General features: G+C 56.1%; 2 protein-coding genes across 8 annotated transcripts in view; one reads left to right on the top strand and one right to left on the bottom strand.

Moving 5' to 3' along the window:
• The window catches only part of CLUAP1 (clusterin associated protein 1), a 68,737-nt gene extending 66,175 nt beyond the window's left edge, over window positions 1-2,562 (top strand). For 3 of the 5 annotated variants that reach the window (XM_055805805.1, XM_055805802.1, XM_027796354.2), the window contains 2 exons: window positions 1,677-1,730; window positions 2,256-2,562. In XM_055805805.1, the coding sequence (XP_055661780.1) occupies window positions 1,677-1,730; window positions 2,256-2,408 (207 nt within the window). In that variant the 3' untranslated portion in view covers window positions 2,409-2,562. The remainder of the gene's footprint in view (window positions 1-1,676; window positions 1,731-2,255) is intronic. The other 2 variants (XM_055805804.1, XM_055805803.1) reach the window with 2 other exon arrangements.
• A 257-nt stretch (window positions 2,563-2,819) lies between these two features.
• On the bottom strand, window positions 2,820-22,749 carry NLRC3 (NLR family CARD domain containing 3). 3 transcript variants are annotated; one of them, XM_027796353.2, is made up of 19 exons: window positions 22,380-22,743; window positions 16,422-16,564; window positions 15,310-15,570; window positions 12,472-14,215; window positions 12,124-12,210; window positions 11,345-11,428; window positions 10,973-11,056; window positions 10,387-10,470; window positions 10,209-10,292; window positions 9,626-9,709; window positions 8,717-8,800; window positions 8,191-8,274; window positions 8,001-8,084; window positions 7,642-7,725; window positions 7,282-7,365; window positions 7,097-7,180; window positions 6,785-6,868; window positions 6,495-6,578; window positions 2,820-6,024 (listed from the first exon to the last, which is right to left on the bottom strand). In XM_027796353.2, exons 2-19 carry the CDS (start codon window positions 16,426-16,428, stop codon window positions 5,934-5,936), a joined length of 3,282 nt encoding a protein of 1,093 aa, XP_027652154.1. In that variant the 5' UTR covers window positions 16,429-16,564; window positions 22,380-22,743; the 3' UTR covers window positions 2,820-5,933. The 3 variants fall into 3 exon arrangements, with proteins under 3 accessions (XP_027652154.1, XP_055661775.1, XP_055661776.1); XM_055805800.1 differs by lacking the exon at window positions 22,380-22,743 and adding an exon at window positions 16,740-16,905; XM_055805801.1 differs by lacking the exons at window positions 2,820-6,024; window positions 6,495-6,578; window positions 6,785-6,868 and having other exon boundaries at window positions 7,282-7,358; window positions 22,380-22,749.
• Window positions 22,750-26,572: the final 3,823 nt, after the last annotated feature.

Raw genomic sequence — 26,572 nt, 5'->3', positions numbered from 1 at the left:
CTGGCTTTGCACCTGGTTTGCACCTGGACGAGCCGTGTCCGAGCAGGTACACACGGTTCGTACAGCAGGCACTTGTTCTGACCGCTGTGCTCAGCCTTCAGCACGTGTGGGCAGTTTGTCTGTGTGTCTGGGCACTCCTAAGTGCTACATCTGTACTAGGAAGCTGCAACCAGCTGCAGCATGGTCGGCATCCATACAGTAAGCTCTCCCCACCACCCCAAAAAGGCGCCTGGCATCACAGCTGCCAGCCACGAGCAGGGAACATGAGTTCCCCACGTGGTGCTGGAATATTGTTTTGCAGAGTGCTAGTTGGCACAGGCCAAAACTGTACTAGGAAATAGTGCAAACACTTAAAAACTGCCAGGACTGTGAATTTGTGTGTGAACCTGTGCTGTCTGTTGATCCCCTAGCGTAGCTGCAGCCTTCCTGTCTGGCTGAGGAGGATGGTCTCTGCAGCCAGCAAGAAGCCCTGTGCTGCTGGGGGATTGCCTGCCCTTCAGTACTGCCCTGCCCTTCGCTGCCTTCGTGGCACAGAAGTTAAGCCTCTCTGAAACAAATAATTTGCTTTTCAGAAATCCCTTCACCCGAGGCAGTTGCAGACAGCAGACCCTGGGGGTGCAGCCTGGCTTGGGTCAGGCAGCGAGGCGGGCGGGCGCGTGGTGAGCTGGCGTGGCCCCAGGGAGAGGGTTTGCGATGGGAGGGAAGCGGATGGGGAAATGCACCTCCACAGGACACAAGAGCAGTAGGACACTCCCAATGTTTGCCACCACATACAAGAGCCGTTCGCTGTGCAACGCTGCAGAGCTCCAGGTGGGCTGTTTCTCCTGCAGAAGAGAGAAAATACCACTGCTGTCAGGCGTTCATTGCGGAGACCAGGAGGCACTGTAGCAATAAGGAAGTGAAGTCTCTTGCTGGAGATGGATGAGCTGCCCTTCTTTCTGACCATCCTCACCGTTTTGCTGGAAAGGAGCTTGCAGACCTTGCTCTGCTGTTCGCTTCTGCCCGACTGGATGTGGTTAAGGCTCTTTGTTGCCTTCTGGGGAATGATTTACGCCCTTGGTGTTCAGACTCGTTTCTGGGTAGGGTCAGGAGTGCCAGCACTGTAGACAAAGACATTGTGGTCTTGGTCACAGTGCTGCCTGATTGGCCTTGACTGGGTTTTTGCCAGGTTTGGACAGTTGTCCTCTGCAATTTCTCTTCCCTTTGGACCTTCCTGTTCACAGCTTTCTCCCTTGTCTCCCTGCTGGCACAGCCCCAGCAGATCCAGGTGTGGCAAGCCAAGGCCTTCAGCCTCTTCCTGCCGTCAGCTGAAGCCACTTCAGTTGTCTCATGGCTCTGCCCCCTTAACAGAGCAGCTGAGCCAGCACCAGGGCTGAGAGGCTTGCCTAGGGGCCCTGTCTGAGATCGGGGAAGGAAATTAGTGAGGCTGGTTAGAACCCCGCAAAGGGTTAATGGGGTTATACAGTTGAAAAGAGAAGTGGGCTGCAGCTGCAGCAGCTGTATGCGCAACCTCTGCACTTGCTGCTGTGGCACATGATGCCTAAGCTGTAACTGGCTTTGCTGCCCTCTCCCCTGCTCCTATCCTGGTTACTTTGTTTTCTTTTATGTTGTTTTTTTGTTGGGTTTTTTTCCCCCCTGCTCTGCCTCTCCTGTTCTTTCCACCGTGGCTCTCCAAGGGGAGATCTGCCCCAGCACGGCCAGGCACGCGCGAGGTCATCGCTGAGGCACAGGTGGGTTTCTTTCCTGCAGTTAATTTTCTTCCACTGTGTTTTGATTACTGGTCTCACAACAGGTATTACTTTTAAAGTCAAACACCCTGCAAGGCTTTTAATAGCACAGGTTCAGCAGATGTCAGGCGGTCCATGTTTGTCAGCCCCATGAAGTGGGAAAGGAGGTTTGCAATAAATGGAACGGAGCAGCCACTGCCTAGCAAAGTGGAGAGCTGCTGGTGAAAGCGATGTAGGCCATTAGCTCCCAGAGGCGGCTGGCTCGGGTTTGTCATTATTTTGGAAGGCCAGCAGCACAGCAGCCTGAGTGGGAACAAAACCTCTTACAGAATCTGCTGCTGCTCCCCAGAGCAAGTCCAAATCTGGGCCCGTACAAGTGCAGACAAACAGCCCTCCCAGCCCCAGGTGTGTGATTGCACGTATGCGGGGGCAGGAGCATCTTAACGCCATCCCTTGCGTCTGAGCTGGCACAGATGCCTTGCCATCTGAGCACCGCACTGGTTATGAACTGTGCTTGCTTTCCTTCAGGAGGACTCGGGGGATAGTGAGATTGACCTGGATGAAGATGAAGAGGAGGAGGAGGATGAAATGGAAGATGACAGCATGGAAATCTCCCCAAGCAAATCTGGTCACCGAGCAAGGAAGCCGGAGCCACTAGAGGAAAGCGATAATGACTTCTGACCCTTTTAGTAGCAGGACCAGGAAGCATCTTGAAATACAAATTTTGGAGAGTGTGCAGGCCGGGAGTTCATACCCTGCCATCTGAAAAATGCTTGTCAGCATGAATTCAGGAGTCAGCAAATAACGTTCATTAAACTTGAAAATTAAACTTGGATTGCCAGTCTTGTGACTCTCAAAGCATGAGCAGTGTATCCATAATGAAAATCACGGTAATATGGAGTGCGGTTATTTCCATAATTGCATTAGAACTGGCTCTCATGCACTGCAGTGCCAAAAGTCTCACTCCAGTGAGCATCGTGTGCTCGATTTCCCTGCATTTTATTATGTCCGAACAGATTTTTTTGGCTTAATAAAACTGGATGAAAAGCTGCTCTGGGAGCACATTTAAATTGATTTTAAATCTGGCTTAAATCTACTTATCCTAAACATATCCTTTACTTAATCAAGGGCTTGTGTCCACAAAGAGCAGCACCAGTTAGACTAAAGCAGTGAAGCTAAAACTGGGAAACTAGTGAAAGGGTCCTCAAAGACCACCTTCAGTGCAGCACCACTTGGTATTTCAGCTGCGCCAGCGTTCTCAGATTTCAGTGGGCAGTCCTTGAGTGTCCTGAGAGCAGCAGTGCAGGACTGTGCCGTGACTAAACCTGTAGGAAATTAGCCCTTTAGTTATACTGGTACTTCTGGGGAGGACTCGGATTTAAGCACTCAAATGGGTGAAAAACTGGGCTCTGTTCAGTAAGTTGCGCTGATGCCATCAGTGAAGGCATGTTCAGGTGAAGGCAGAAGCTGGAGTTTGGTGTGTTGCCTCTTTCCTTTCAGCTCTGCTTTAGCATCACGGTTTGTCTTTACGGGAGCAGAAATCAGTGCTTGATTAGAAGAGTTCATTTTGGTGTGTGTTCATCAGGGCAGGTGAGAGGCCCAGCTGTTCTGTTCTTCCCTTTCTTTACATCAGTGAAGTACTTTGCTCTGCTCCCTCATCTGAAGTCTGGGGTCAGATCCAGCCCCTCCATTACTGTGCTGGAGAAGGGAATACATGTGAGTTACTTGAAAACCAAGAGCTTTTTCATCTCTCTGCATCTCTGACCCCAAGGGTGGAACAGTCACACCCAAGGCAGCTCCCCATCAGCAGAGCTCAGGGCTTGAAATGTCACGTCAAGGTGGGACAAAAGTTTGCAGGTGAACACGGCGCGGTTCTCGTGTAGCGACGGGGCACGTGTGGGTGCAGTGCTGCGCTGAAACACACATGGTCACACAGGCTTGGGCTGAGCTGCCTGGCAGGTGAGACGCTTCCTGGCACACCAGGAAGTTAATTGGCATTTTGCACCTCATTTCAAAGGGAGCAGAGACAGAAGTCGGCGTTCTCAGTGCGCGATGCCTGCTGCAGAGCCGTGGGGGTGAGAGCCGGTGAGAAGGTGCATGTGGTCACCACATCTCTCTCCCACGGGATGAGAATGTCCCGATTTTAGGACCCATTCCAAAAACATTTTTCCATGTTACACATGGAATCCGTCCTGGGTCCTCCCCATGTGCCAAGGTACGTCTGACCCGTGAGGGGGATCTGCCGTGAGACTGGGCCCAGTCCCCGAGTCTGGGCTGCGGTTTCAGAGTTACAGATTTCTCTGTTATTTCCTGCGTTGTAGCCGACACGGGGGGCGGGCTGCATCCCTGGTGTGCAGACACAGACCCACTGGGGCAGCACTGCCACCAAGCTTGCGGGTTCCAGGGTGGCCACACGTTGCCTTGCAGCTTCTCGCACCAGGCTTGACCAGCAGTGCCGTCAGCAGCGGGGGGGCAGTGCAACTGTGCCCTCTGCACACCTGAGCATTCAGAAGCATTCGTGCATTGCTACATATGTGCAATTAAATAATATTTCAAATTGTTGTTATCTCCCTGTTGCCTGGTGCTGCAGGGCACAGGAGCCAGCTTGGGGCTGTTGGTCATGCTCTCCGTGGTGTTTTGGGTAATGTTTCGGCACAGGGTTAGGCACGGGCTTTGGGCAGAGCTGGACCTGAGCCTCAATCTGCCCTGCAATCACGGTGGAAGAGGCAGGGCTTACACCACCCAGCATTACTGCGTCCTGGTGGTGACCATGCACCAGCCCCTGCGCCTCATGGAAATGCCACGAGCCCTCATCACACCGGGACAGGCGCTGGGGTCCGCAGCTGGGGCAGCGGCGCAGTGCACCCGAGTGTAACGTCAGGCAAGAGCAGAAGGCTGCCCAAGGCACCACCTCAGCTGGGAACCACTTTATTTCCAGGTATGTACATACTGCACAGCTCAGCCCGCTGTTTCTCCAGGTCAGGCCCCTGAAGCAGTCACGTACTGCCCTGGGACAGCAGCGCATCGGTGCGGGCTCTGGCTGGGGTGGAGGGGGGGGCAAGGGGGCGGTGGCTGGAGAGAGCCAGGGGGGCGTGCGGCACATGGATTGGCTACTGGTCCACCTGCAAACCTTCTTAGAGAGTCACTGGGTCACTGTCATGCGCACAAAGGCAGCACCTGGCACCTCTGCGTTCAGCAGCCACCTGCCCAAAAGGTGACCTGCTAGGGCCAGCCCCTGCCTGCAGCTGGGACATGGGGAAGACGTGTCCCAAGGTCACACAACTCGTCACCGATGACAAGAGCAGGAGCCCCAAGAAGTCGAGGCAGAACTCCATGATAAGGCCATCCCCGTGTGGTACCCACACGTGTGTGCTGACAGCGGCCCATCCTCTTACACTCCTCCTCCCATCAGCCTGAGAGCTCTTCATTTTCCAAGGTCTTTCTAGATGGTTCCACCCCTATGCCTGGGGCTGCCCGTCTCCGATCGGGAACAGCACTGCCAAACACTTCAGGCACGCTGGGCAGCACCGACCTGTTGCTGAGGGATGGCAAACAGCACAGGCTGCACTCGCTGCTGGGGACCCTGCTCTGGTGCGCCCAGCTCCAAAGCACAACAGCAACCCTCCGCCTCTCTCTGGGACTTCCAGGGGAGCCTGCGGGACGCCGCTGTGTTCAGCCAGGTGAGAAGGGGCGGCTGGGAACCCTGCCCCTGTTTCACCTGGGATCCCTGCCAGAAGAAGATGGAGAAGAGCTGGCACTGGGAGCAGAGCCCCGGGGTGGTTGTGATGTGCCTGGTCTGGGGCAGGGTCTGAGGGTCTGTAACCCCACGGAGATCACAGGAGGGGTTGCTGCCACTGGCTGCAGCAGGTAAACGTCACCCACACAAATGAGGAGGGCTGGCACGTGGGATCTGCCCCCTCCTCCCTCCTTTTTGCATGTCACCCATTCCTCAAAGCTCCCCCAGGGCCTGAATGTAGAGGGAGATGGGTGTACGTCCCCCACCTTTCAACACTGGCGAGTTCTGACCCCCCTGCACTGCTGCTCTGGAGGCCCTAGGTCCTCCTGGGCTGTGCCAGGGAGCTCAGGAGCCCTCCCTGCCCTGGTTCTCCTCCCCGAGACGGGCGGGCAGCAGGCCAAGCAGCTCCCTGCGGAGGCACGCTGGCCAGAGGGACCCACTGGGCCACCTCTCACGGCAGCCAGGCACCCTCACACATCCACAACACAGTCGGGTGAGCTTGTCCGGATAGCGTCAGAGATCATCTTGGCTCCCGACTGGCCGATGCGATTCCCCTGCAGGCTGGGAGAAAAGAGAAGAGGAGCTCAGGCTTGGACAAGAGGTAGAGCAGGGTCCTTGGTGGGTACAAAAGATGTTCCCAACTGTGCACCAGCATCCAGGATCACCTGCACCCTCCACACATCCAGTGCCAGGGGATTCCGGGTTTGAGAGCCCAGAGGGAGCCAGGTGAAAAGCTGGAGAAAGCCCCTGGGGAGCTGAGGGGCTGAGCCAGCCCCTCCCTGGGATATTTTGGAGAGTATTTGGCTTTTGAGGTGGTTCTTTGCCCCAGAGAGGAGCTGCGAGGTCTGGAGCCATGTGGGTATGGTGGCTGCCACGCCGGGAGGAGCACAGCGTGCCCTTCCCCCTGCCCCCCTTGGGAGGTCCCTGCAAGGCAGCCAGGAATGGGCAGTGTCAGTGGTGGGGAAGGTCCCTTGATGGATCTCATGGTGTCCCCCATCCCTGCCTTACCACCCAGTGCAGCAGCCACTTACTTCACGTACGTGAGGCCGTGGTTGCCCTTCAGAGCGGTGGCGATGCAGATGGCTCCGTCCATGCCCAGGGAGTTCTCCTGCAGGCTGCGGGAGGTGGGAGGGTCAGAAAACACCAGCCAGGGAGACGTGGCCACCAGGAGGGAACGCATGCCATGGGTGTGGACATTGGGAAAAGCCACCAGCTCAGTTTGCCTGGCTGAGACCTGCTGGCCTGGCCGTCCCCTCGCTGCTCCCTCTGGGAAGGTCGGGAAAGGCTCGCTCTGGCTCACCCCGGGCAGCAGGATACTTACTTGAGCCAGTGGAGGCTGCGGTTCACCTTCAGCGCGTTGGCCATTGCCTTGGCCCCGGCCACGCCGATGGAGTTTCCTCGCAAGCTGCAAAGAAAGGCTGGCGGTGAGGAAGGACAGCGTGGGACAGCCCCGCACTCTCCGTGGGTGAGGAGGAGGTGGCCCCACACCAGTGAGTCAAGGAATGGGCGAGCCACGTCTGGTAGGACATGATGCAAGGGTGGAAGTGGTGCCAAGCTAAGGATGAGGGTCTTTGACATCCCCAGGGAGTGGTGTCACAGCCATGGGGACTTGGTGGCCCCAGCAAACACTTACTCCAGGATCTGCAGGCTCTTGTTGACCATCAAGGCTTCTGCCAGGGCTTTGGCACCAGCTGCACCAACTGAAGCCACCTGCAGGCTGCAGCAGAACAAGGACCCTTCAGTGCATGTTGTGAGGTGGCTATGGTGTGCTAATTAGACAAGCTAATTAGGCTGTGATGCTGCAGCCTGGATACTCACTGGAGATCTGCCAGGGTTGTGTTGACCTTCAGCGCGGCAGCGAGGGCAGTCATTCCCTCATCTCCAATGGCATTCTCCTGCAAGCTAAGACACCTGAGTGCTGCGCCTGCCCACGGCCCAGGCGCCCAGGAGCAGGAGGGCAGCGAGCACGGGGCACAGCGTGCCAGGCTTCCACAGGTGGCCTGGGGGGCCCCTGAGCCACCATGCACTTCGAGCACCCCCAGCCAGGGACAGGTGATGGGGACACTGAGGAGGCAGCAGGCAAAGCCACCTCCCCTGGTGCGGCCTGAGGCCAGAGCCCTGGGGCAGGTCCCAGTAGAAGACGCTGCCCAGGACCTGTCCACCCATGTCCCCACTTACTCGAGGCTGACCAGGCTGCCGTTGGACTGTAGTGCTTGTGCCAGGGCCGTGGCAGCTTTTGCCTGGATGAAGTTCCACTGCAAGCTGCAAACAGGAGAAGACAGGAGGTGAAGCCTGACAGGAGGATGCCTCCATCCCTCCACGCTCAGCACCCATGGGCTCCCATCCAGCGAGGCGGAGGCTGGGAGGTGACACAGGTGCAAGACGCGGTGGGTCCATCTGCGATGGCACAGCACAAATCGTGCGGAAGGCCAACCTCGAGTCCCACAGCCTGGAGAGGCTGAGGCCCAGGGGCACCGTCCCTGCCCCACATCTATGCGAGGGGCTTCAAACCAAGGCAGGGCCAAGGGGAAACTCACTGGAGGGACGTGAGCGCGCGGTTCTCCTTCATCGCTAAAGCGATGGCCTTGACGCCTTCATCGTACAGCAGGTTCGCTGCTAAGCTAGAAGCCGGAAAGAGAGGGCACAAGTCACACATGCAGCGTTTGGGACAACTCCAGCGACACTGCGCAGCAGCATGGGAGCCCTCCTGGGGCCCATGGGACTTACTCCAGCTTCCTGAGGCTGCCGTTGGTCCGCAGGGCGCGGGCGATGGCAGGGCCCCCCTCCTTGCTGATGGAATTCTCCCGCAGGCTGGGGAAAGAGACAGGGCTGTGGAGGAGTGGCCGAGGCAGGGCATTGGTGGCTCCCACACAGCACCCCTCGCTCCTGGGCCGAGACCATCTACTGTGAGGGCAGCCTGTCTGAGTTGCATCTCCACCACCATCTACACCTTCATTCCCTGTGCATCCTGCAGCTGTGGGCACTGATGGCCCATCAGGGCTTTTTCCCAGCCTCCTGTCACTGCTGCTGTCGTTTCACTGTGAGACACGGCTGAAGGGATGCTCAGATACTGTCCCAAGGGAAGAAAGCTAACAATGGAGATAAGATGCTTGCAGACACAGGAGGGACAGAGGCTGCTTTCAGCATCCCAGAGTGCTTGTGGAAACAAACAGGCAACAGCTCAGATTTCCAAAAAGTTCCTGCATCCCAGCAGCAGATTTTGGCCAGGATGGCCAGAGGGGTCGTCACTTACTTGAGGTTGACGAGTCCCTTGTTGGAGCAGAGAGCTGCTGTCAGCGCAGTGACCCCAGCGCTGCTGATGGAGTTGCTCTGGAGACTGAGACAAACAGGGGAAGGCATGAGTACGTGCCAGCGCCGGCATTGCAGGTAGGCTGTGGGGTTGTGCTTGGGATGAAAAGTGCCCCATTTCACAGAGAAATGGGCATCTCTCAGCCACAGGAGGCCAGGGAGCCAGGCCTAATGGACCAACTTTGGAAGCAGCCAGGACAGAATGAGCATCTTCTGCTCACCAGCCCCACTGAGCACAGGTGACAGGATTTGCCTCCACTTCAGGGCAGTCTTGTCCCTGTCTGGCCATCACCTCAGCTGCTGGCTCAGTTGGGCATGTGGGTCCTGCAGTTCTTGGGTCTTTGTTGGCAACAGAACCAAGGCACAGCAGTTCATCCCCAGGAGCCATCAGGCCTCCGCTCCAGCCAGGTGGCAGGAGCAGTCCTCTCTGACTGCCGTTCCCAAGGGGAATGAAGGTTGGACCATCTCACCCTGACTCTGCCAGGCCCCAGTCCGTTCCCTCCCTCATTAGCCAATTCCCATCACTTTTGAGAGCAAGAAGACCCAAAGCTACTAGTATCCTCCAAAAGCAAAAAAATAAATCATCTTGGTTGAGAATTAACTCCTTTAGTGCTCCTCTGGTGAAGGCAGGACCAGCCCAGCTGCCGCTGGCGTTGCCGGCAGCTGCTACGTGGTGCTCCAGCCTGCACAGAGCACCCACAGCCCAATGCCCCTCCAGGGGATGTGGGGTGGGAGAGATGTGGGGAGGGTCAGGGGTGGAATGAGCAGCTCTGAGGGGTGGGAGGTGTTGCTGGAGTGAGGAGGCTGGGCTCTGTTGGGCAAGTAGGAGCCTACGCACAGAGAGGGGACTTACTCGAGGCTTTGCAGACTGTGGTTCACCTTCAGAGCTTCAGCCAAGGCAACTGAGCCGTTGTCTCCTACTGAGTTGCTGGAGAGTCTAAAACACAAGAGGAAGGGCAGGTGTTACCGGCAGCCATGCTGCAGCCAGGTTAGACCTGCCAGCAAAGGAATCATCTCCCCCAGGCTCTTTCTGCTCCAGCAGTAAGCACGAAGTTGCTGCAGTCTCGCTCCCAGCCTACGTACACCCCTGTTCTTGTATGTTGGGGTTTGGGCTGAAATAGCTTTTAATGTATCGCAGGACCTGAAGACCTGCCGCTCGCCTCTGCTGGAGGGAAGGCTTGGCCTCTCGGTTCTTTACGTGGCACCCCACATCCCAGAGATACGGAGAGCATCTCCACAGGGTCACTCCGAAAGCAGCACTGCGGTCCTTGCCCCACTCCACCCACGCCAATCTCCTGGGGCAAAGCCAGCAGAGTCCGTCCTGCCTGTGCTGCATGGCCCAGCCCCTGCCCACCACCTCTGCCCACCACCCCTGCCCGCAGATCCCAGGAGACACAGTACTGGCATCGCATCCCTCTGCCTTGTGCTGCTCTTACGTCAGCTCCTTCAGGCTGCAGTTCTGTTTCAGTGCCTCTGCTATTTTCCTGGCACCGTGGGCTCCGATGGCGTTTTTCTGCAGGCTGCAAAGGAGAGGAAGGCAGCTGTGAATGTCAGGTGCCACATCCCCATTGATGGCATGTCGGTCTGCGGGGACAGCAGGTCCTGGTCACTCACTGTAGGGTTGTCAGCCTGTGGTTGGTCAGCAGGGCCTCGGCCAGGAAGGTGGCACCATCCTCCTTGATGGTGTTGTGCTGCAGGCTGCAAGGAGAAAGGAGTGAAGCCATGCATGGCTGCTTCCACAGCAGGGCAAGGGACCATGCAGGGGTGCAGGGCAGTGGCTGCCTGCCCTGGCCTTTGCTTGCCCTCGTCCCTGGCATGAGAAAGGCATCTGGCCCCCAAGCATCACTGCCCAGGGCCCTCCCTCCCTCCTCTCCCACAGGAGATGCCTCCTTCCATGCACCAGCACCCTGTGAGCTCCTGCACAAAGGACGGACCTGGACCTTGACCTCATTCTGGACCCACTGAAGCTGAGAGGCAGGAGGATCCCAACATCTCTGGCCCAGGGCTGCCCTGGTCACCAGGTCTCTGCTGGCTGCACTGGTGCTCACTGCCCCGCACAACCAAACCAGGTTACGTCCAGGGTCTCCCCACACGCTGCCCCTTGAGGTGGGCAGAACCTCGATGGGACAGGAGAAGGGTGCAGAGGGCTTCTCCTGGATGGAGATGTTCTCCCAGAGGTACTACAGGAGTCAAGACTTACTTCAGAGAGAGCAGGACTTGATTTTTTTTCAGCGCGTCAGCCAGTGCTTTTGCTCCAGTGGGGCCGATGGCGTTGCTCCGAAGGCTGGGGCAAGACAGGCAGGACAGCCAAGGTTAGCAAAGCCAGAGTGGCATGTGCCCAGTTTAAGCCAAATGTCTCTGTGTGGTACAATCTCAGGCACCACTAAGGTGGGACATCAGGCCAGCAGCTCGCGAGAGTTACCTTCACCTCTTAAGTGGTTGTGCCTTTGGGGGCTGGAGACCCTCCCCAGCTCGGTGAGGCCAGGAGGGATCTGGCCCTGCTGCAGCCATGGGAATGGTTCCAGGCGGGGAACACATGCGTGACAGGAGCTGGTAAAGGGGGAACACTTACTCCAGTGCTGTCAGGCTCCTGTTCACCAGCAGTGACCTGGCCAGAGCCTTGGCTCCCTTGTTGCTGATCTGATTTTCTGCCAAGCTGCCCAGAAAAAGAAAAACCGGGTGTTTTTCAGGGAGAGAAAGAGGCTTTTGCAGCCCCTGGCATGTCCCAGGACACAGCTGGGATGGGTGAGTGGAGGAAAGCCATGGGGAACACTTGGCTCATGGTACAATGATGCAAAGTGGTGGACACTCCTAGGTCTGCTCTCCCGGGGTGGACAGCAGGCAGGCAATTGCAAGGACAGGGTGGAAGGGGAGTTTCTAGACTTAAAATTAATTTGTGCCATGAAAAGAGAGCTCAGATCACAGCATGGGGGACTTTATGCAGAGCCACAAAGAAGGGCAGGGAGCAGGGGAAAGTGGGGACACATCTGTCTGGGGCAAGGCATCTCCCTGCCTGGTGTCCAGGTGCTCTGTGCAGAGCCTTGGATGTCCAACAAACAGCCATGACCTTGGGAAGCAGTTTGTTGGGATAACCCAGGGATTTCTACACACATTTTTTGGAATGAGGAGGCAGCGGTCCCAGGAAGGCTGGGCGAGCCATTGCAAGGACACAGCGGATTAAGGTCACCATGCCTGGGTGCAGGACATCATGTGGGGCTGTCCTTGTCACTAGACACCTTGGAGAGCCAGTGGGAGGGATGTTCCTGGAGGACCCTCACCCTGATTTTGAGGTGTCCCCAGCTCTGCTCTCTACCCCCATAAACAGCCTGCCTGCCCTGGGCCAGGTCCTACCTGAGCTTCTGGATCTGGCAGTCCTTCACACTCAGCACGCTGCCCAGAAGCTCCATCACGTTGTCCTTAAACTGGTTATTGTCCAGCCTGGAGAAGATACAAGGAACAAGCAAAAGCAAGCGTTTGGAGAACAAAGTGGAGAAAGGTCTACCCTCCTGTGACATCTGCCCCACCACAGGTGATAAAACTCAAGCACAGCAGCAGAGCTGACCCAGTGCCGTCCCCAGGGCAGCTCTCTGCTGACGGACAATGTTGGTGGGACCCGTATCTCCCATTGACACCCCGGATTTTGAGTCACGGCCCCAGGTCCCTGCTTGCTTCTCCTAGTGCAATCCAACTGGGACTCACCTGAGGCTGTGGCAGAAGAGGAGCTGGGAGAGCAGGCTCTTACAGACGTTGTAGGTGAGGCAGTTGGAGAGGTTCGTCTCCTCCACACAGACATCAGAGACCTGCAGGAGATAAGCCAGGGCAGAGCAGTTCATGGGGCTGAGCATCCCAGCCAAGCTCTCATTCTTCATTGCTTCTTCCACAGTCTTAGCGATCTCTGTATGCTGAATTTCATGCAGGCAGTGCATAGTGTTGACTGTCCGTGAGGAGATGACATAGTCAGTGTTCAGGCAGCCCTGGAGGAAGCTGATCGCTTGGCTCCTGAAGCTGTTGTGCTCATCCTTCACCAGAAGCCACCCAGAGAGCAGCTTGTTCACCTGTGGGGAGAGAAGCCCAGAGAGAAAACGCACAAAGATGTCCAGCTGCCTGTCCTCTGCCTGCAGTGACCTCTGAACAGCGCTCTTGAAGTGGTTGAGGAAACCCAGCTTGGGCCAGGACATCCCGCTCTCCGTGAAGAGGTCAAATATTGCCCGCTTGGCAGCCGTGTAATAATAAATAGCTGCTAGAAACTCCTGTAGGGTTAAGTGGGAGAAGTAGTAGGCTGTGAAGGACTGCATCTCTTCTTTGAGTAGGAGTCGACTGCACAAGCTGCTCTGCAGCAAAGCAAGGTCAATGCCATATGCCTTCATGTCCTGCTCATAAAATACATATCTCTTTTTGAGCAGCCCGTAGAAAGCCAGTCTGCCCAGGCTGCCCACTATCTTCTTGCTGTTGTTCACAGCCTGCTCGATCCTTAGAGTTTCTCTTGGCTTTTCTGGCCACTCACTGCTCAGGGCCATTTTAAAATAATAGCAGTAGATTTCTGATAGGGTCTTGGGGACGACAGTTGTTTCTTGGGATTTATTGGTACTATTTTTTAGGTAATAACCAATTGAGGAGCCAGAAATCCAGCAAAAGCCAGGAACAGTGCACAGGACATGTAACGACCTGTTAGCCCTGATGTGATGCAGGACTTGGCTGGATAGGTCTCTATTGTCAAGGAACATCTGGTCCAAGAAGTCCTTCATCTCTGCAGCTCCAAAACCTCGTATTTCCGTCATCCGGTCAACAAGCCCGCCAGGGATTTGGCTGGCTGCTGTCGGCCGTGACGTGACCCAGACAGAAGCCTCCTGCAGCAGGTTGCCACGTATAATGTTGGTGATCAGGTTGTCCACTTGGATCTCCTTTTTGGGATCAGTGCACACTACCGTGTTGGAGAAATCCAAAGGTGTCTTGAACTCATCCAAGCCGTCAAGGATCAGTAGGGTCCTGGCAGCTCCTGCCGAGATGCAGTTAGGCTCGGTGATGTGAGGGAATGCCAAGCAGATGAGCCTTTCAGCAGAGAGTTTCTCGTAAGTGTTGAGTTCCCGGAAGGTGAGGGGCAGCACAAAGATGATGTCCTTGTTGATCTCCCCCTTTGCCCAGGTGTAGACGAACAGCTTCACCAGTGTGCTTTTGCCAATCCCGGCCACTCCGATGGTGACAGAGATCCGAGGTGGAATGCTAACCTTGGAGAGAGGCAGGAAGAGCTTCTCCAGAGGGATGCTCTTGGCTACATCTCGTAGGCCTTTGGTGGCTTCAATCTGCAGGATGTCATGCTCCTTCTGCTGGATATCAGTCAAGCCTTCCACCAGCAGCAAGTTTGTGAGTCGCTGGAGAGGACCCATCTCCAAGCCATTCCCATAGTAGCTTTGGAGGCTCTCCAGGTGCTTCTGCACCATGGGTTCTGCACAGAGAGAAATGCAACAGGGGGGTGAGAAGGAGGATGGTAGCCACAAGTGCAAATGAGAGATGCTGCTTCACTTTTCTGACATGCCCATGCAGAGGGGAAACCACACAGAGCCCTTACGTCTGGGCAGGAAGGTGTGTGCCAGGGCCTGGAGGGCACTAATAGCCTTAAATGGCCCTGACCAGCCTCACCCATTGGTCCAGGAGGCCATTTAAGCTCAGCCCTGGGCCTTCAGCCCCTGCCTAAGCTATGTCGTGGGAACACTCGTCTGCAGCACCATCACACCTGTGTCTGCTATGGACCATACTGATCCGCACCTTGATCTTGGACCTCGTTGCTCTGCACTTGCCTGGTAACCACTGGACTGTGTCTGAACCTGGTTGCCCTGGCTGGACCTGATCCTGACCTCTGGATTGGCTTTCCAGCTTGACCTCAGCCCTGCCTCATCACCATGGACTTGTCTGATGAGTTGGACTCTTGGCTGAACCTGATGACCATCTCTGGACCTGTCAGGCTCACCTGGCTCCAGCACCACAGCCCTGGTACAGGGTATTTAAACCCTCCAGCAAAGGCTGGACAAGCAGGAGATGGTGCTGTGAGAGATTCAGAGCAGACACCAGCCACGGTTGGAGCCTTCCAACCAGAAGGAAAACCAGGGAAACGTCTCCTGGCAAGAGGGTTGCAAGGAGAGCCTGAAGCTGGGGCAGCCACCCACCAACAGATGGGGTCAGGGATGCCCTACTGTCCTCCTCCCACTGTCCCCCTGTTCCCAGCCCAGCTGCTGGGAGTGCCTGGTGTGACCTGGACACTGAAGACATTAAAGACTCCTCAGGCTGCCCAGAGAGGCGTGCTGAGGGCAGCAAGGGGCCTGGAGGAAGGTCCCCCTCAGACCTGGCAGAGAGCCCTCATCACCCCCAGCTCTGTCCTTCCCCAGCAGACACCCTGAGATGGCACTGTCACTTGCATGGCTGCTCCCACGGGAGCTGCCAATGCTGCCCAGCTCTGTGCACATCTTGATGTGCTCCAGCAAGCACCTGCAGCTGGGAAATATGGGCAGACACCCTTCACTGGGTCCAAAGCGGACTACCTACCATAGACAGTGATGTGAAGGTACAGCTGGGAATTGCTGGTCTCGATGAAGGTCTGCAGGGACTGGGAGGCATAGCTGCCCTTGCCAGCCAGGATGTCCACCACTGCCCTCACCTGCTCAGGCAGGGAGCTCGCCTCCTGTGCCCGGCTGGCCTCCTCTGCTGTCAGGAGGTCCAGCCTCCGCAGGTAGCAGATGATCTCCTCCAGGAACTGCGGTGAGATGGACCTCACCAGCTGCTTGCGGTAGCGATTGATCCAAACCTCTGTGGGGGGGGAGAGCGGGAGAGCTGGGTCTTGAACAAGCCCTGAGCAGGTTGCTCAGGAGTGATGGGGAAAGGCAGCAACTGAGCACCCCAACTGACTCTGAACATAGCAGGGAGTAAACTAGAGCCCTCCAGAGCTACCTGCCAAAGTCCTCCTTGAGATGATGCTATCCCAAAACTGTGGCAGGCTGTTTTGTTAGGAGCTGCTTGGTCAAAGCAGCAGCTATCAAAATTAGAGTCAAAGAAACAGAAGAACACAATCATGAAATGACACTTCCTCTTGAAAATCAAGCCCATGCAGAGATAACAGTCTAAGTGAGGTTATTTATCTTCGGAGACAGCCGTTCCCCAGTGCCAGCACAGCGGTCTCCAAGCTCTTAGACTAGGAAACGCTGTCAACCCTCATTCCTTGCTGCCCCACCTGTGGATAACTGGCTAGCTGAAAAGGGTCACATAGACATAGCCCAGCTGGCTGGACAAAAATGCACATCGCTCTCAGCTTATCTGAAGTAAAGCAAAATACACTGTCTTTGGCTGTCCTTGTTACACAATAACAGGAAGATTTTGGTGGGAAAAGAATGTTGCAGGTGGGAACAGAAAACTACAGAAGAGAAACTAGGGGTGGGCTTGGTATTTAGGCAACTAACCAATAATGAGCTTAACTTTTGTAATATGTATGAGCTAATTATAAGAAGGCATAAAAGGTGACTGTAAGAGACAATAAACGAAGTCTGCTGATCACTCATATTGAGTGACTGTGTCTTCCCTCCGTCGCAACACCACCTTGTCCCATTATTGAATCCGAAACTCCACCAAGACAATGGATCTCTGGCTGCCCAGCCACCACTCACCTTCCATCAGAGGCCTCCCGTGACATGGGTAATCCCTGGGCAAGGAGCACTGTGTTGGCAGCAGCACAGCCGTCCCATGGACAGCCCCACGTCCCCTGGCTGGCTCAGTGTTAGTTGAGGCTCCTCAGCCTTTATCCATGTTCCTGGTGGAAGAAGAAGAAAAGCATCAGGAGCGCTGTGCGAGGGAGCCCACCTTGAGCTAACGTCATACTGACCATGATCGAGCCAAGGGTCCATTCATCAGCTTTTGGCTAAGACCAGCATCCCTAAAGCTGTGGACCTGGCAGGGGCAGAGCCAGGACCATCATGCTGCAGCACCTTTGCTGAGATCTTATGTGCCACAACTCGGTGCCTTCACCACCATTGCTGATGCCAGAACCTTTCTGGAGCAGAGTGATGATCCCCTCATGCCATCCGCAGGTCACCTGGCGAGAGCCTGAGTGCCACCACTGTTACCAGAGCGATGGCAGGGCTGCTAACTGCTCATGTGTCTTCCTTCTCTGTGTTGTGAAGGAAGTCGTGGGGCAATAAGCAAAGTGATAAAGGGCCCGTTTCAGTTTCGAACCCACCTCACCGCCGTCCAGAGCCTCCGTCAGGGTTTGCTGAGCATGGCCAACACCACATCCTGTTGCAGAGCTCTGTAGTTACTCCATTTTCAGCAGCACTAGAGTCATGTGCAGGAGCTGGCCCTGTCTAGGTGGGAACTGCTCAGCCCTAGGGGCTGTCTGATCACAGCAGCGATGCAAACACAAGTGTCCTGGTGCCCTGGCCATTTCCTCGCATTGAATCCCTTCCTCACCTCCACCTGGCCTACAGGATGCTCTAGATCCGTGCAATCACCCCCACGTGCCAGGCAGAAGCACTGCAAGGAGCTCCCTGCCCACAGGCAGCGTTGTCTTTGCCCAGACCCACTCCTGAGTGGGACTTGGCTTCAGCGCAGCCTTGCCAAGAGGTACAGCTACACTCACTCCCTTTGGTCAAACCTGACCTTTTCCAGGGAGAAAGCACAAATGTAGCTTGATGGGGGAAACTGGGTAGAGTTGCTGGTCCATGGTGCAAGGTTAAGGTGCTTGGAACATCTCTTTTCCATTCATCCTCCTGCCAGGAGATCCATGCTGGGGTTTATTTCTCCCACCAGAAAACATAAGGGCTCAGCCACCAGCAGCAGCCCAGCTGCACAGACAGTGTCTGGGCTGCAGGAGGAAAGACCAGACTCGGCATCTCCCAGAGCAGAGTCCCTCACAGACCCCACCAGCTGGATCTCTCATCAAGACCCCTTTGCAGCACATCCTAGGAAGTGGAATAAGTGTCCGAGAGGTGCTGGGTGGCAAAGCACCAGCCCACTGCCACCTGCCCATGTGGCTTCACGCACAGCTTTGATAGCTCTGGTAGTGGTGTGGGGTGCTGTTGTAGCTGGGCCTGAACCCACATTTCCCTCCAGGAGGGAAGTCCTTCTGCTCTTCCTCAGCTGCCCAGATCTGACCCCTGGTTTCAGAGGTGGCAGAGGTCCCATGCTCCCCCAGCAGTGACAGTTGCCCCACAGCAAAGCCCTTTTCTCCATACAGGGAGCAGCAGGGCTGTGGCAGCAGCTCGCCTTGCTCTTCACCTCTTCCCCCGCCCCCCGGCCCCACCAGACAGTGGCTTGGTCAGTTAAGATACCATCAAGGGGCAATTCACAGTGAGATTTTCACCCTTTGCTGTCATCTTGTCTCTAACTGGCCTGGAAAGTTCAGTTAGGTCTTTGCACACAGCAGTCCCCAGGTCTCTCATCTTTACCATGCAACCAAGAACAAAGCCAAAATGAAAGGGGGTTTTGTTGCTTGCAGCGATGTTCCCTGCAGCCCTTCCTCTGAAAGCTGTCTGGTGAGAAAAGGCCCTTTGATGGGAGGAAGCCTGCTCTAACGCCAGAGGTTATTTGATGGTGTCCTCTGGTGCGGTTTCCAAATGTGATCCCACTGCTAGAAACCAGCAGCCGTGGGTCAGCTCATGCAAAGGCATCTAACCGGGAGAATAAAGCAGCAGAAGAAATAATTTAGCAGCTGTGATTTTTTTTCTGCTTCCAGTAGAAAAGTTTCAGGTGCAGCTCTAGGACCACCAAGTGATGCTGGAGGCTGCCTCCTAGGAGGGTGAAGGGCACTCTCTGCTCTTACAAGAGCTGTCTGAAGGGCAGAGGCCAGTCAAAGCCAATCTCTGTAACCCTGACAGAGGTCCAGGGTGTTTCCAAGATGCAACTCAGCCCATGCCAAGGCTGCTGGGATGAGTCGTCTTCTGGAAGTGCTGCACTCCCCCACGCCGGAGGCTGGAAAGCAGTGTCCATGTCCATCCTGCGTGCACAGAGCTAAGCCCCAGGTTTGCGGCTATCGCTTCGTCAGAATAAAGCAGGGAGAAGTGCCCATCCCTGCCCCACCAGCAGCTGGGGAAGCAGTGATCCAGCGATGGTTTGTGTCTCCCCTGCCTTGATGTCTGTGTCCATAGGGGCACTGGGATAAGAAGCTGGAGGGCAGGAGGCTGCCCAGCCAAACCGTTGAATGGTGTCTGCAAGGCCCAGGGGGGGAAATGAAGGATTTCGTCGGCAAGAACTTGGTGCTAAAGGCTTTTTTTGCCTGGTGTGGTCCAAGAGCCCAGCCCAAGGGAAAATCCTCCCATCTGAGGATGTCCAGTCAACACTGATGTGTTCTTCCAGCAGTTTCAATCCCATGCCACACCATCCCCATGTCCCACCATGCCTGTTAGCAGAGGGTCCCTGCCCAAAACCCATCAGTGCCTTGGAGCCACAACCACCATGCTGGAAGGTCCCTGGCCACGTGCACAGACAACCCTCTACCAAACAGCCACCGCATTTTTCACTATGTGCATCCTGTTCCAGAATTCAAACTGCCTGGCATCAACACCAGAAAACACAGACCTAGACATAGCTGCTTCTGCTCATCTCTGGCTCCTGGAAGTCCAACACAGACCAAAAGCAGCTTGCCAGGGGATCCAAGAGGAAAGAACAGTCCTGGGATGGCCACAGCATGAAGGTGTCTGGAGACAACAGCTCCTTACTGCCTCCTCTGCTCTATCCAGCCTCTCAGATCCTCATCCTCCAGGAGGTGGCTTTGGCTTTCATACAGCAGCCACTCCCCACTGGACAGATCCATTACCCTGTACTTTGAAAATCTGCTGAGGACCTGGGACCATCCTATGCCAGGAGCCATTGCAGCAGCCACCAGCAGCACCGGACCTGCATCAGGCTGCGATGCTCAGCAGCCTAAAATCTGTAGTTGTCACCTGGCAGGAGCTTGTGGGCAGAGCCACTGGCAGTGTCAGGGAATGCTGGTTGGCACCTCAAGCGGGGCTTTCCAGCTAGCAGAGCCCTGGGGGCCAACCTGCTGCCGTGGGCTGGGGACAGGGCTGAAGGGTGCCTAGTCTAGAATGGGCACCAAAGTGCTGGGCAAGAGCTCCTGGATGGCTGCAGGGACCCACATATGGAAAACATCAGAAAATGGGCTGACCTGCAGTATTTAAGTACATTACAAAGCTTTTTATCTGAGCTAATAATTGCATCATTAGCCAAGCACCTGAAGGAACAGAGAAATGCCCGCTCCAGTGCAACTCCATGCCCCCAAACATCCAGAAATGCTCAGCCCAGCTGCTGCCTTCTCCTTGTCCCGTCACTACAGGGTTTTTCTGTGCAGCCGATTCCTCAAAGATCTCCAGTTTGGGGTGACGTGTCTCGGTGCAGCTCAAACCCCAGCAGCACAGCACCCATCTGACTGCTGCTCTCCCTCCCCCAGACATGGGAGCAGAGAGAAACCAACCCCGTGAGACCTTCCCACCACTTCCTGGCGCACCGGGTTTCCTCCAGCATATCTCAGGCTCCTTTACCCTCACACCTTCAGAGCTTTTTATTTATTTCTCCTGTGATATATCCACCTTGAACTGATCCTATTTTGGAAGTCAGTGAGCTGCACACATTTGCCAAGCCAACACCTCCAGCCATTCCCACTCAGGTGAGCAAATCCTAAAGCCAGGTTGCAGGCTGCCACCTTTTGGCAGAACTGAAAAGATTTCACATTATTTATGTCAATTAAACAAAGCGACTAAGTATCTTCTGCATTCTACCCAATTATGAAACTTCCAGGTTTGCAGGTTATCTAAGCTTAAATAGGACATCCAGATGCAGTCTTACTTTTTTTGGTCTTGATTGAATGCTAGCAAAATGTATTGCACTTACAGAGTGATGCCCTATGCCAAATCTAACCCCTACCAGGTTTGTTGTTTGGTGTTTTTTTCTGAAACCCCAACCAGAACAACAAGGCCCAGACACAGTGGGAGTTGGTGAGTCACGGAGGTGAGAAGCCATGAAGGACCCCTAGGCTGAATGCCAAGCAGTCCCAACAACAAATCTCACCAGAAAAAAAGCAAAAACTAATCTATGGGTAATTCCAAACAGCTAAAAATGAAGCTAATTTCAGACAGGAAGTATTCTGCAGGGTACTGCAACACCTCACAAGCTGCAAAATGAAGAACGATGCATTTGCTGAGCTGCCGCTAGGACACTTCACCATGGACACACACACAGCAGATCCCCTCCTCACAAACTGCTTCTTCCCTCCTCACCTACAGGATCTCAGGACGTCGGTGTGAAAATCGTGCACAAGCTGCCAGCCTGTCTCCGTCAACAACGAGGCGGATGGGCCGGCCTCGGAGGATGCAGGGATGCCAACAGATGTGGTACCCCACCTCAGCACCCTGCTGGGTTTTGATGTGCAGGGCCAGCCCCAGCTTTCTGGGCTTACAGAGCATCACAAAAAGTGGCCACGAGTTCTCCAGAAAGAAATTTTTGTGCAACATGGATATCCTTTGTGCAAGCTCTGCCCAGGCTGCCTCAAACGACATACCTCTCGCCTTGGATAACCCTTTCATGTGGCGGCCAAGCCCCAGGTGCCAGTGACATCTCAGCAAGTGACAGCACGCAGCCTATGCTCCAGCTGCTCCTCTCCACAGCAGTCCCATACTTAGAGGATACATAGTGCCCCTAACGACCTTAAGAGTGCCTAAGTGACAGCAGGATTAAGCCTAATGCACTGACAGTGCAGTCCAGCGTGCCTCAGGCACTGTGCCCACCTGCACGCACAGCCACTAGGCATGGCCACATGTCCCTGCTGAGCTCCATCACCTGGACCTGCTCCCTGTGTTTCTGGGTCCTACACTGTACTGGGGAATCCTCCACAGTGAAAAGGGCCGAAGAAGGTACCAGCTGCACCTTTGGAGACCTTGGTGTGGCTGTTCCCTCTGGCTGAGCTCCAGGAAGGAGTGCTGAGTCCGTTTGCCAAAGGGGGACACAGGGGTGCAGCTCTGGGCTTCAAGGTCCATTGGTCTTGGACTGCCCACAGACCCAGGGCCCTGCCTCACTCTTTGGTGTGATTTTGCACTGTGCCATGGGCAACTATGTCATTAATCTCCTACTTTTCTATTTGCAGTACACATTGAGGATTTTTTTGGATGGTTTTGAAGTGGAATGAATTCAGTAAGTAATGTTAACATGGGGGCAAAAGCTGATACTGCACAAGGTTTTGCATGGGCAAGGCAGCCTGGCCGAAGCTGCCTTCATGTCTGGGCAGGTGGTAGCAGGCAAGGGGACAGAATTTGTGACAAGTGCCAGGTCTCCCAGGAGGTCCCATGCTCATCTCCACCACTCAGGGCTCAGTGCCATGCACCACTGCACCCAGTCCTGCCAGCACCGGTGGCAGTGCCACACCAGGCTGCTACGCTGGGCACTGCAGGCAGTCAGTCACATCTTGCCCCTCCCAGGGACTTCTACCCAACAGCTCCTGGCCCTGCCACATTGGTCCAGCGACTCCATTTCACATGGCCATCAGAGCAAGAGGTCTGCAGCAGCTTGTCCCCATAGAGGGGGGCCAAGCAACACCTCCCTTCTCCCCATACTCCTCCAAAGCCCCATCAAAACCTTACCTCAGCCTTGTGCTGTCTTCCCAAGGTCTGTGTGGGAGCAGAAGAGCAGAGAACACATCCTCGTTGTGGCAGGAGGATGCAGTTCCTCTGTGCCCCTGCTCAGCCCTTTATCCCTAGAGCCTTGCTTCTTCCTCGCCTGGATGCTCAAGTTCAAGGTAGAAAACGGAAGCCAATCCCTCTGGTTGGTGGCCTCTGCCCCTGGGGGACCCGCGAAGGCGATGGGACCTGGCAGCCAGGGCAATGCTCAGGGCAGCACCCAAGGAAAGTGGGTCTGGCTTCCCCAGCCACCCTCTGCCACCAGTTCCAGCCCGGTGACTTTTTCTCTCTTTCAGTTTGTTCCTCACCCCTTCCTGTGCCACGGGTCTCACTCAATCTTCCTTCCTGTCAGTGCAGGGCTGCCGCCTATGCAAATCGATGAAAGTTATCTGCTAAGGAACAGCAGCATACAGTAACTACCACAGCTGAACAGTGACAGTGGGGTCTGTCCTGCTGGGATGCTCAATGCACAGCCATTTCCCCAGCCACAGCTGCTTTCTCCTAGAAGAGCCACAAAACCAGACTTAACAACATCCAAATTGCAATGAATTCCCTCGAAGTAAAACCAGGAGCTCGCCCAGGTCTGGCAGAGCTGAGAGTTTTTGCTACGTAACCCCCTCGCTAGCCAGGAACACTGAGGAGATCCCAGGAGAGGCCGGTGTCACAGCAGCTCTGCCCTTTGCTGCGCCATACACAGAACCATTTCCACAAGTACATTCAAGTTGTCTCTTGAAAGAGCAGAATAAGAGTAGGAACGAACTCCCCTTCCTCCAAAGCCATTTTTCTGCCAGTGCTGAATGCTTTCTTGAATTATGGGGTTTATCTATGAAGGGGTAGATCGCTTCACACCAAGGAGTGCTGCATCCACACCTGAGGAGTCAGAGCCACCGCAGCAGTGGGACCGGCGGATCTCTCCTCCCCAGCTCTGCTCACTCAAGTGGGGCTGATCATTATTTTGCATTTTTGTTCTGCAAAAACGTTCATTTGTAAATCGTGTAACTGGTTTTGTTGGCTTTTAGGCAAATGCTATTAATTCTGCAATATTGAGCAGAGAAGTTCCCTGAAGGCAGGTGGGCAGGGTGACCCAGCATCATTGAGACCCAAGGCAAATAACTCCACTTTCTGTGAGTTCTGGGGCAGAGCAGCAGTGCCCAGAGAAGGGGAAGTGGATCTCACCAAAATCATGGGATAATCACAAGCCACGGTGGAGCTTGCTGCCTGCTTTATGCCCAGTGGCTTGTATTTTGGCCCCAAAGTTCCTGCTGCTGGAATGGTCAAGAGTAAGCAAAAGTCAATGAGGAAAACAGATGAAAATAGCATGTCCTGTTAGGAGACCTGCCCTGGCAGGGTCTGTTCTAGCAGGCAGCTCCAATTAAACTGCATCTAAATTTGTAATCATACATCTTTCTCTTCATCAAGTCTAACTGAGAGGTCACCCATGACTGATGGTAGAGATGATGGTGGATGATGGAGCTCTCATGGTGCAGAGCTGGTGGAGGTCAGGGTGGGCTCGTGGCCAGACTGTCTGCACATGGTGAACCCTGTTTGGGGAGGAGAGATGGGGGCAAGCAGGGGTTTGGATCTTCAGCCACTCCTCTGGGCTGTGTCCCAGGGATTGCTCCGGGCACAAGCCTTGCTCCCCACCTGTCCTAGGGCTGCACCTGCTAAGGGCTTAGGTAAGACCCTTCCTCTGGCAAGTGTTAGGTCTGTTGGTAATTTCCTACCCTGTCAGGAGGCTGGTTTCAAAAGGAGATGGCATCTGGGAAGTCCCATCAGCTGTCACCTTCCCGAAAAGCTGTAGCTAAAGGTCCCTCACACCAAAAATGACTGTGCAGAAGCCCCAGTCGGGGGTGTACCTCCTGCTTTCACGATTATCCATTTATGGTAATTAATGCATCTGAATTATTTCTTTGCCATGGTATATAGCACATTCCTCAGGTTCTGTGCCGTTTACTTGATTCAAACCCAGATTCCCCAGCGTATTCACGAAGTTCAGCCTATGGAGATGCCAGCAGGCCGAGTGACCACAGCGGCTGCCAGGGGTCTCCAGCCCCCCCCCGAAGCACTGAGGTGATGCAGAACCTGCCAGGGTGGTGGGAAAGGCCGCAGAGCCCCCCCGGTGAGCCCCCCGAGCAAAGGGGACTCGGGGCCCGTTCCCCGAGCTCAGCCCCACGCAGAAGTCATTTGCCTGTTGACGACAGACCGTCCCGTCTCCTGAGGGGGCAGGGGCCGCCGCCGGGCCGGCCGGTGGGCAGCGGGTTACCGGAGGGCTCGCAGCCCCCTGCCTCTGCAGCGGGGGGCTCTGCCAGCCCGGCAGGCGGCGGGGGCCGCAGGGTGGAAGGGGCACAGCCCCCAAGGACCCCCCGCGGGTACGCAGCGGCTCTCGGCGGGCAGCGCCTGCGAACGGAGCGGGTGGCCGGGGCCCGGGACACGCTGCCACGGCCGGCCCGCAGCGGAGTACGGACCAGCGAGGCCGCCCCGCCGGACACGGCCGAGCGGAGCCGGGTCGGGGTGAGCAGAAGCGGACGGAGCCGAACCGAACCGAGTCGATTCGAACGCGATCGGGTCCAGCCGAACCGAACCGAACCGAGTCGATTCGAACGCGATCGGGTCCAGCCGAACCGAACCGAGTCGATTCGAACGCGATCGGGTCCAGCCGAACCGAGTCGATTCGAACGCGATCGGGTCCAGCCGAACCGAGCCGAACCGAACGGAGCCGAGCCGAGTCGACCACAGCCGGGTCCAGCCGAACCGGACCGAACCGAACGCAGCCGGGCTGAGGAGACCCGCGACGACGCCCGCCCGTGTGAGAGGCCGCGGCTCCGCGCCGCCCCGGCTGCCCGCCGAGCCCGGTGGTGGAGCCCGGCAGCCGCCCCGTGCCCTCCCCGCCGGGGGAAGCCCGCCCGCGCCGCCTCACGGCTGGAGGAAACCCATCGTGGCGCTCGGAGCAACCGGTGGACGCTCGGGGAAGGCCCGGGGGGGCCGCCGCACCTCCGAGAGCCCCGGGGCGCTGGGCCGTGCCGCCGTGCCCAGCCCTGCGGCCCGGGGGAGAGGTGCTTCGGCTCCCCCAGCACAAGGCGGAGGCATCGGTAGCTGCCAGAACGCCCGAGCTCTGGGGGCCTGTGGAGGTTCAGGGGGTCTGGAAGGCGCCCACCAGGCTGGAGCGGCGGCACAGAGAGCAGGCAGTGGTATGGAGGGACTTGGTCCTGGTGTCCCAGGGGTGGAGCAGCCCCATCTCACAGTCCCAGCTCTCTCTATGAGCAGAGCCCTATGGGAAGCTGAGGCTCTGAACAGGTCTGCACTTACAGGGGCAACGCGGCCTGGGGTTTGCTAGGAGATCAAAACTTCAAGGTCCACATGGTGATGCGGAGCCCCACGAAGGAGGCTGAGGAGCTGAAGCAGAGGGGAGCTGAGGTCATGAAGGCAGAACAGGACTATAAGCCATCATCGCTGGAGCTGGCCTCGGCAGCTGCTTAGGAAGCCTTTGTTGTAACCAAATTCTGGGAGCACTGCAGCAAAGAGAAGGAAATCATGCAGGTACTGCTGATTGCTTTAACTGAGACCATATGTGGAATGGCCTGGGAGGGGCAGATCAAGGAACAGCTGTGTGGCATCGGGAGCTGGCAGGGCATGGGACAACTCTTAGTGCAGCCTTGCCAGCCCTGATGGTTTAAGTGGCTAGTCCAGAACAGTCCCGAGGCCTCACAACAAACCAGGTCCCTGTTGTTGCTAGTAGGGCTGGGCACTTACAGGTCTCTGTTGCGTGCCTCTCCCTTCAGCACATCTTCCCCGAGGGCCTTGCAGTCACTGTTACAGTGCTCCTGGCTTCTCCTTGTCCCATGACTATTTTTTTGTTTGTGCTCCTAGGGACAAATAAGAAGCTCTTTTCTTCCCAGGGCCCCAGCGCAGTGCAGAAGCAGAGTGGTGCACCCTTTGATTCAGGCAGGGAAGGCACATGCTGGGGTGCCAGGTGGCAGCCTGGGATGCTCAGGTTCTCCTGAACCCCTCAGGCACAGCTTGTGCCCCAGTGCAGGGAAGGGCTCCCTCCTGGCTGCTCCAGGCCTCTGCCCCCAGGGAGAGCAGGTTGCGTGCCTTGGCCCACCCCAGGCCGGCTGCATGCCGGAGCTGGGTGCTGTTCCCTGCCAGGCAGGGCTGCA

This window comes from Falco peregrinus, chromosome 5, assembly GCF_023634155.1.
Source record: "Falco peregrinus isolate bFalPer1 chromosome 5, bFalPer1.pri, whole genome shotgun sequence".
NCBI lineage: Eukaryota > Metazoa > Chordata > Aves > Falconiformes > Falconidae > Falco > Falco peregrinus.
Note: the sequence above shows the minus strand (reverse complement) of the source record. Positions and strands in the feature narration are given on the sequence as shown.

Coding starts and splice junctions, on each gene's coding strand:
- NLRC3 (XM_027796353.2), bottom strand. Junction 11,429..12,123: donor TGCCAGATCCAGAAGCTCAG/GTAGGACCTGGC, acceptor TTTTCTGGGCAG/CTTGGCAGAAAATCAGATCA. Junction 8,085..8,190: donor GGCAGCCTCAGGAAGCTGGA/GTAAGTCCCATG, acceptor TCCGGCTTCTAG/CTTAGCAGCGAACCTGCTGT.